The following is a 9,441-nucleotide window of genomic DNA, read 5'->3' as shown; positions in this document are numbered from 1 at the left end:
AGGGAAAGAAAGACTGGAGAGGTGACTGGGGGGTTATGGTGAACTCGCTCTGAGCCTTCTGCAGCACTGGGGGAGCGTGCTGCGTGCCTGGAGGCTGGGCTGAGCTGCCAGCGTTTCAGCTTTGTCAGTGATCCTGATTCGGCGAGGCACGGAGTGTGTGCTGGGGCCACGGGCAAGGGCTCGTACAAAACTGCTTCAAGTTAAAGCTTTGCTGAATGAAGCCCGAGAGAAGGTGAAGTGTTTGAATCCATTTCAAGGGAATTTAATGTCAATTCATGTTTTGCAGTTTACAGATGGACTAATTATAGTCCTATAGCTTGCCAGCACGTGGAATCCACCAGAGAAGCAGTCTGCAGGCAGGACTTCCAAGGAAAGGCATGGAGTGCGTAGCTGACCTTTCCAAATCTGCCCCTAAAGCCTGCTCTCGCACCATCCCCTTATCAGCCAGGCTTAAAGGTGCATTCCTCCCCATGAGCGCCTGTGCTTATCTGTAAAATGGCTGCTCCAAGTTGGCTGCTGCTCGCTGGTGTTCCTGGCTGGATCTTCAAAGGGGTGAAACGCCCCCAGTTTCTGCAGTTTTTCGTGGGGGTCTTACTCATGTCTCCTGGCAGCGAAGCCAGGCAACTCTCTCAATTTGTTTTGCCGAAGAAGGAAGGAGCGTTAGCGAGCGTTTTCAGACACATGGAAGGAGACCTGCGTGACATATCTGCGGTGCAAATGTGTTCATACAGGCATGACAGTTTCTGTCACAAGTTAAAATGAGCGGCGAGTGGGTGTTGCTACGTTTATAGTCACTCATGTGAAATTTTCAATGGAAAATCGTGTAGGCAGCTCCCATTGTAGCTGGGCACATTTTAGATAAATGAAAAACATCAACAAAGTAATTTCGGTATTGTGCTTGTTTATAAATGAACTCTATTCACTCATTTAAGCTGCAGAAATGCCTCTAGGGGATGGGTGCGAAAGTAAAGGATGCGGCTGTGCAATTGTGGACAAGCTGGTCCTGTAAAGCTGCCATCCTACGCTGGCAGCAGTCGGTGCGATGCAGGAGATAAAAGGTGAGATGCTGCATCTGCCCCTTTGCAGAGTGGCATAGGTGGGGTCTGTCTGTCTGTCCTGCTGTCAGTGGGGTTGAAGGAGCACTTTAAAATGCAGGTGTTTTCTCCATGGCTTCCCTGCTGCTACTGAAGATGCTGGGGAGTTTGAAGGGAGACGCTGCCTTCCTGAGCATCTTGGATCGGTGGTCCTGCTGCTCCTGGCACAGTTGCCTCCAAGGCTGCAAGAGCAGGGCATCAGAGGGGGTTGGCAGACCTCTGTCAGATTGTAAAGGCCTCGGCATGGTGTGGTGGTAAAACGTTGTGCTGCCAGCACAGCCTCCAGCATCACACCTGGATCAGCTCGGCCTGCAGGACCATGCAGCTAGCTGTCAGCCTGAGCTGAAACCCCAGGCCCAAGCAGCCCCAGGTCTTTCCTTCGTGGCTGCAGGTTGAGGTGCTTCTCGCAGGGTCAGCTGAGGTGCGCTTTCTGCCGTGCAGCTGAGAGAGAAAGTTGTGCATCCAGTTGTGCACATTCACATGGCTTTGTCCCAGGGCTCAGGCCCTTACTTAGCAGTTAAATAATTCCCCCCCTTCCTCTGTAGAGGCAGCGGGCTCTGGAGTTCAGTGCTTCTCCGTCAAAGAAATTTCACTCTAATCAGCATTGTCAGCTTTTGCGTTTTTATCAGTAGTCTCTAGATATCTGACACTTTCACAAACCTCCAGTTTCTGCTGTTAAATGATGAGATGGGAAATTCCACTTTTATCTGAAATAGTAAGTTGCTGGTCTTGTGGGTTGCAGGGCAAGAGTAGAGACCTCACGCCTGAAAGTCCTCACGCAGCCGAAGGGCAAGTTAAAAGGAAAAAGTAAAACAGCAAATAACCTCGCTGTTATCGCCTTAAGAAATCATCAGTTTGTAAACCAGTATCATGTGTTTCAGGGGCAAGAAGCAGAGCCTGACTCATGATATTTGAGTGCCTGGGTTTGGCACTGCGAGGCAGGGGATTTCTGTGCTCGTGGGGTGGGTTGGGAGAGCGGGGGGACAGCCAAGACACCCAGCCCTCCAATGGCAGCCCTGCCCCGGGGCCGGCTTGTGTCTCTGGAGCATATGCTTCCTTGCTTCCAGCTGCTTGGTGTGTTGTGCTGTGCCCCATGGTATCACCTCCCTGCAAGGCGTGCTCTAAGAGGAGGGGTCACCTTTGCTAGTAACTCTTTTCTGGCAAAAAAAAGAAGAGGTGGAATAAATGAGTAGGCAGCTGTGAATCTACTTAGATCACCCATGATACACATAGTCCTACAAGGTTTACGTGTAGCTGCATCGTTACACGCATGCACAGAAAGGTACATTGTGTATCCAGAGCATGGCATGGCTTTTACAGATGCTGAAAATGTGGGCATCTTTCCTGTTGCAGAACCAGGTGATGGCACCCAGATGAACTGATGGCAGAAACCTGCAAACATCTGAAAGTTAATTCAAATGTCATTAGTTCAGTTCCTAATTGAAACTTAAGCTAATATACTAGCATGGCATTCTTGTGGAGCTCGCCAGCACTCACCACAACAAAATAACTGTGTGTACCTAACTACAGTGTAACTGTAGTAAAGCAGGACTGCAGGAGGCACTGTCCTGCTTGGAACATGCATATCTCCCTTTATCTTCAAAATTCAGAAGTTAAGTAGCAGAAGTGGATAGTTAACTTGTGAAGTAACTTTCTGACAATCTCTTTGTACTGCGTTCATGAATGTCATTGAGTGAGTGGCTGCCCTGAAGTCCATCATCTGTCTGTCCTTTCAGGAGCATACCTTACACTGGATTTTGGCCCTAAATCTTCCTCTCTCAACACTGCTGCCTGCATACTTGCATCATAAAATTTCCTGGGAATGTCAAGCCATTGGGCATCTGACATCCAGTGATGTGCTCACTGAGATTTGCTGTATCACCTGCTTTTTGTATTGTGTGGAGGCGGTCTGATCTGAGGCTGAGGGAAAGGAGGGAAGTGCAGGAGAGCTGCTCACTCTGCAGAAACCTGTAGCAATTTGCTCTGACACATTCCCAGAAGTATAATAAAAACTAACACCGCAATGGACAATCTGTCTTGCAGATACGGCGTTGATCAGGAATCCTTTAGTTTTGGGAGGAGAATTTCAAATTTTATTAGAGGTTTTCATGTTTCTTATTAATGGATCTCTGCAGTTGGCCCTTCTGGGAAATCTGCCAGGGAGCTGTGAAATTGGTCGGGTTGGACAATAAACTCCTATAGCTATTGTTGGCGTGCGCTGAGCTGCACATGGCAAGGCTAATGAAATCTGTAGCACTTACAACTATGAATATGTAGCTGGCAGCAGGCAGGGTGTAGAGCAGGGGGGGAGAGCTGACATATAGATCTGAGAGCCAGAATGCAGCTGCGGAGCCCTCCGCAACGTGTCTGTCTTTTCATCTCTCAAAATCTGATCCCACAGGATGCCAGCCTCCACAGAGGGGAGAGGTGGGACGAAGTGCCCTCCCTCCCCACTGATTTCCAGCACTGCCGAAGTTACCCACTCATTCTGTCACAGTGGGATGGACAGGCAGTTTGAGGCAGGAGCGTCAGACTGCGCTCCTGCTTCTGGCCAGTAATGCCCCAAACACAGAGAGTTGTGTGTCAGACTCGATTCAAAGGATTAGTGTTTCTGAGGTGCTCTTTGGATATTGCATTGATGTCTACTTGCCAGGCAGGGCAGTGGTGTCCAACAGAGGGGAGACCCAGTTTTTTTATTGCATGGATAAATGTGAGAAATTACTGATCATACCTGGAGCTGGAAGGTGAAGGTCTTAATAATCTGTGTCTCTTAGGGTTTGGGGTCAAAGGAGCCTAATGACTGATTTGGATTTAATATCCCTGAAGTTGGAGGCTGTCGGCTGCCCCCCCTTGGGTGGTTGCTCGATGTAATAAGGCAAATGACTGGGTAGCCCCAGCCTTTGCTCCTGGTCACGAATGCCGGTGTGAGTTTGTTAGCAGCTGCAGAAGGGTCAGAGACCATGGAGGGTGAGGGACCAGACTTTGAAAGTATTTCAGAAACCTGAAAATGTCATCAGCTACCTCATGAGACTGCAAGAAGTGCCTGGTTTCTGAAGGCAGTGAAAGCCCCGCTGTTTGCATAGCCAGGTGCTGCAGTGGTTTGTGACCCTGGCCCCAGCTTCTCTGCACCCCAAGACTCAGTCCTGGGTGGTGGGACACAGCCTACAATTATGGTGTGGAGGGAGGCTTGTGTTGCTGGTTTTACCTTCGCTGCAGTGAACTCCGGATAAATAAAGGAGGTCAGCCCCTCAAGCTGTAATGCTGTATCCTCTAATAAGTTCTAAATTTATTAGATGAAATAAATAGAAAAATACTGTTTTGGGAGATACAGTGAGGTTTAAAGTGCCTTGCAGAGAGACGCTGGGGTTCTGCATGAAAAAATGCACATCCTGAGCTCCAGTGAGCAATCCCTTCAGGACAAGAGCAAGCCCAGATGGTGACTCCTCCAAGTGATTATTTTTCTGCCTTGAGCCTTTCCAGGAATTCGAGTGTGGGCAGACTGCCAGCGGACATTGGCTGTCCAGACATTTTAGCAATGTTCCATGTGTGCTGGCTGCCAGAGATACCAAAGTCCAGCTGCTGTCCCTGATCTCTTTGTCCCCTTTACCTTCCCAGCCATAATTGCACAGGCGTGCACGCACGCACTCGCGTGGCGTGCACACACGTACAAAGCGGGAGCAAAGAAGTCACCTGGTGTTTTCTGCTCGTTTGCATGCCTCGTGAGTCCTGATCGACAGCTCTGAAGTTAAAGGGAAAGGAAATCTCGAGAGTCAGAAAAATGACTTGGATCCAAAAGGGAAAAAAACCAAGCGTACAAATAACAAGCCCTGCGGCACACTGCAGAAGGCAGGCGCTCGTCTTTCTAGGACAGACAGCAAAGAACAGTTTAACCAGGTCTTGTACCTCTTGCCTTTGAGAAGCTCTGTTTGGGTTGTCTTCCTTTCATTGCTTCCCGAGCAAAATCAGTCCTGTCTTATCTTTCCTGTTGCTAGAGCGTGAATTATGCTGAAAACTTGCCATTTTGCTTTTAAGTCTTGAAGTAGAAGTAGGCTGTTTTATGCTTTTTTGCAAATTCAGTCCTGTGTCTGTTGGAGTTCAAAGTCACACCGTGAAGCACTTAGGCTTGGAAAAGTGGGGCAGCCTTCACCGCTCTATGGCTGTCTCATCCCTTGTCTCCTTTAAGCTTGTTCGTTCCTCCTGTGCTCTCCAGGAGATTTTGGGGAGCCCTTTTGTTACCAGTGATGAATTCAGCCATATGAAAGATTTACACACACACTAAAAAAACCCCAAAAGATTTAGTATTTGGTATTTCTGAAGGGTGTTAGCTTTGACTTTGGAGGCTACCCAAAACTCAGTGGTCCAATGCAGTTTAGCAGAACAAAACCTTTGCTTCAGCTCCTGCAGCGTGAAACTTCACCTGGTTTCATACAGCTTCGTAGTAGTATTTTTGATGCGGAGAAGCTGAACCCAGAAGCCTCGGGCTTTTGGAATGACTGGTTTGGGAAGCCTGGTTTATCTGTCACAGCAAAAGAGACTGGCCTTATTCAGTCCCATGTATGAGCTCTCTGCTCTGTTGGAGGCAAAGGGGCCAGCCCTCTGCTCCCAGCTTTTCCCCATGGGAGTTGATTTAAATTCTGGGTTTGCAGCTCACGTCCATCTCCATGAGAGATCGAGGGACGGTCCCAGCCCAGCACAAGCTCCCCATGGCAAGGGGAGCGGGATGGGTGCCCCATATCAAGGGCGTCCCCCCGCGGCGTCCCCGGGCAGCTGCCTCAGCCAGGAGCTGCTGACTTACCTGCCAAAGCCAACTGCCCAGGGCAGAAGGCTACAGTGAGCTAAAGTTAACCAAGGATGACTGCGCAAATGTGAGCTCGGCGATTTTATTTTTAGTCGAACTTAAAAATAAAAATCTGTAAGTCATGTGTAATATAATAATTTTAGCTGTTGCCAAGACACACTGAGCAACTGTTAGGAGGAAGGGGAAGACCTGTGCTGAAATAGCAAGGGCCCTGTCTCCTGGCTGCCCTTGTCCGGCTGTGGTCGCAGTACTGGCGAGTTGGAGCAAGTCGGGATAGCGGTGCTGAGCTGCCCCTGAGCCGCTGTGCTCAAGGCATCACTGGCCCTCGCTCTTTTGAAGCAGCCCTTGAGTCCTTTCATCCCCCCCCTCCCCCCCAACTCACGTCAAAGCCAGGGAATTCACCCTGAAATTGCTACTTCTCCCCCCGGCTCTGTGGCTATTGGTGTTTCATTAGTGTTTATCAATATTTAAACAACAGAATATTTAACTTAAGACTGATTGTATCAAGCCATGAGAAGGTTTGGACTTTTCCTGCAGGCTTACAGCAGCTTGGAGGACCATAAACGTAAAGAGTGCTCTTAAAGATAGGTTTAATCTTAGTCTAGTATGTCTTCAAAGTACTGTGTATGCATATAAACATCAGGCTTATTGTTCATTAGAAGCGAGGCAGCGGGGAAAGAAATCCCCCAAAGGGATATTACTTGCCATAAGATAAGTATCATTACTGCTGCTCAGCATTCACTTTAAAGTGGGCTATATCCTATTTCCATCTTCTTTCATATTCACTCCTAATTCTTTTTCTCTCCATTTTTCTTTCATATAATGCACGCTTTTCTTGTTAGGATGCCAGTTGTGTGAGGCGCACAGTTTCTCAGCGCCCATTCTTGCATATTTTTCACAGCAGCCAGAAATGCAGATGACAAGTGGGGGCTGGAGAGGGACTGGGGTAGAGTTTCACTCTTCATAAAGTTTGTTATGGGACAGGGCAAGGCAGTTTTCTGGAACGTAGGGGGAGACTGTCAGCTCCTTTTGCTTCTTTCCAAAGCATGATGTGTTTTAGTTACAGTATTTTCCTTAGCAGATAATTATTTAGAAAGAATTCATTGCTTTTGAGTGGCTGAAGTCACCAAATTACGTGATGCAGAGCAGAGAAAGCAACTGTTTTGCTCCAATAGCAAAAGTAGCCCAGTATAAAACTGTGGGCTGTAACAGTGATGAGGGCTCCTGGTTTGGATCAGAAAGAGCCAAACGTGCTTTTCTGAGAGGTCCTGGTGAGACATCTCCAGGGCTGAGTTTGCTCAGCGTTTGGACGTGTGGCTGTGGATGTGAGTGCGGTACCCACAGCCTCCCTGCTCCAGCAGTCACTAAGAAATGAGGGGTCTGCTGGAGATGGAGATGCTGCGGGTGCCTGGCTCTGCCCAGCCTGTGCATGGTATGGGGCATCTCCCAGGGCAGATCCGTGCCCGGGCACCTGGGCAGGAGGTGTCAGTAACAGAGGGAGCACTGGGGATAAAAAAACCCTACACATTAGAAGCCTGGCTGAGAGCCACCCCTGGCTCTGGGCTGCTGCTGTAAATAGACCGCGTGGCCGAGCTTCATTGCCAGACTGGTAGATGAAGAGCACGTGTGCCCGTCAGGAGCCGTGGCATGGGGGGGCACAGGGAGTAGCTGCTGCCTGGGGTGATGTGAAGTCACCCCGAGGGCGACTCTTGGGTGCAAGGGTTCAGGAGTGACCCGCCACCTTCCCTCCACCTACTAATACTTACTTGTTGCTAATGTAAATATTTTGTGTGCACATGTTCCTTGGGCCTCCCTGCTGCAGTCCCGTGCTTTTTAGGACAAGGCAGGGTAAAGGCAACGTCACTGTGGGGGAAGGAGCAGCTGGAAGAGTGAACTGGGCACCTTAGAGGCATGGAGGGTTTCCCAGAGGAAGGAGAAAGCAAGCCTTGGGCCATGAGTGACCGCTGCTAAATGTGGCAAGTTATGGCCAGAGAGTTTCTGATCTGCCTAAGTTTTAATTGTTTTCCTGATGCATAAGCAGACAGGCCCAGGATTTTCACTGCTGTTTACGGTAAAGCACAGCTGTCAACTACTCCTTGACAGGAGCGCAGCAATGTCTTGACTTTTTTTTTTCCAGAGGTTTTTCTTTTTCTCGCTCACTGTTTCGGGGTGTCTGCTCATTTGTTCTCATTTCTCAGCACTGATGAGACTGATGTGACTCCCCCCTCCTTTGCCCACTCTCTCGTTGCAGAATCCAGAGGAGCTGTCGGAGGATCGTGCTCACGGGGAGATGATTCCTCATGAAGTCACTGGATCCCTTGCAGAAATCAAATGTGACTTTCCATTTATCAGACTGAAATCGGAGCCAGCCAGACAGTGAAGCAAGCACAGTGGAGGGGGGACGGCGAAAGATGAAATCCAACCAAGAGCGGAGCAATGAATGCCTGCCACCTAAGAAGCGAGAAATCCCTGCCACCAGCCTGCCTTCAGAGGTGAAGCCGGTCCTGCCAAATGAAAACCACCGTGCAGATAACCTAGCATGGCTCCCCAGCACACCCAGTGGCCAGAGTGGCCTGGGGGGCCGGCATCGACCAGGGGGGATGTCGTCAGTGGAGGCGGGCTTGCAGCAGGGTTTGCACAAGTCGCTGTCTGCAGGGCTGGACTATTCCCCGCCGAGCGCACCCAGGTCCGTTCCAGCCTCCACCACCCTTCCCACGGTGTACTCGCCCGCCCTCTCCCAGTCAGGGACCCCCGTTTCCCCCGTGCAGTACACGCACCTGCAGCACACCTTCCAGTTCGTCGGGCCCCAGTACAGCGGATCGTACACCGGATTCATCCCCTCACAGCTGATTTCCCCAACGGCCAACTCTGCGACTGTGGCGGCGGCCACGGCCGTTGCAACCACTCCATCCCAGCGCTCCCAGCTGGAGGCTTATTCCACTTTGCTGGCCAGCATGAGTGGCTTAAGCCAACAGGGGCACAAAGTTGAGCCACACCTGGTCAGGACGCCTGGACTGATCGCCGCCGGGTCTCCTCCACCCACCCAGCAGAACCAGTACGTCCACATTTCCAGCTCTTCCCAGAGCGCTGTCAGAAATGTCTCTCCTCCAACCATCCCGGTTCCCCTGCACCCCCATCAGACAGTGATCCCACACACCCTCACCCTCGGCCCTTCCTCCCAAGTGGTGGTGCAGTACACCGACTCGGGGGGCCACTTCGTCACCAGGGATCCCCCCAAGAAGCCCGAGAGCAGCCGGCTGCAGGCGATGCAGGCCAAGGAGGTACTGAATGGCGAGATAGAGAAGAGCCGGAGGTACGGCATTTCGCCCTCTGCCGACCTAGGTTTAATCAAAGCAGGCAATAAACCAGCTCCCCATCATTACGAGACCAGGCACGTGGTGGTCCACTCGAGCCCCGCCGAGTATGGTGTGCGGGATTCCTCAGGTGTCCGAGCCTCCGTCATGGTGGTCCCCAACAGCAGCACACCCACGGCAGACATGGAGGTGCAGCAGGCCACCAACCGCGCGACTTCTCCGCCAGCCCTCAATG

At 50.7% G+C, this 9,441-nt stretch overlaps 1 protein-coding gene across 1 annotated transcript in view; it reads left to right on the top strand.

Annotated features, from left to right (window-relative positions):
* The first annotated feature begins 8,303 nt into the window (after positions 1 to 8,303).
* ATXN1 (ataxin 1) overlaps positions 8,304 to 9,441 on the top strand; it is a 9,001-nt gene continuing 7,863 nt past the window's right edge. The window contains exon 1 of the mRNA XM_010180640.1: positions 8,304 to 9,437. Within this exon, the coding sequence (XP_010178942.1) occupies positions 8,304 to 9,437 (1,134 nt within the window). The remainder of the gene's footprint in view (positions 9,438 to 9,441) is intronic.

Source organism: Mesitornis unicolor, unplaced genomic scaffold, assembly GCF_000695765.1.
Source record: "Mesitornis unicolor isolate BGI_N332 unplaced genomic scaffold, ASM69576v1 scaffold29153, whole genome shotgun sequence".
Lineage (NCBI taxonomy): Eukaryota > Metazoa > Chordata > Aves > Mesitornithiformes > Mesitornithidae > Mesitornis > Mesitornis unicolor.
The sequence above is the reverse complement of the archived record's forward strand: the minus strand, read 5'-3'. Positions and strand labels throughout refer to the sequence as shown.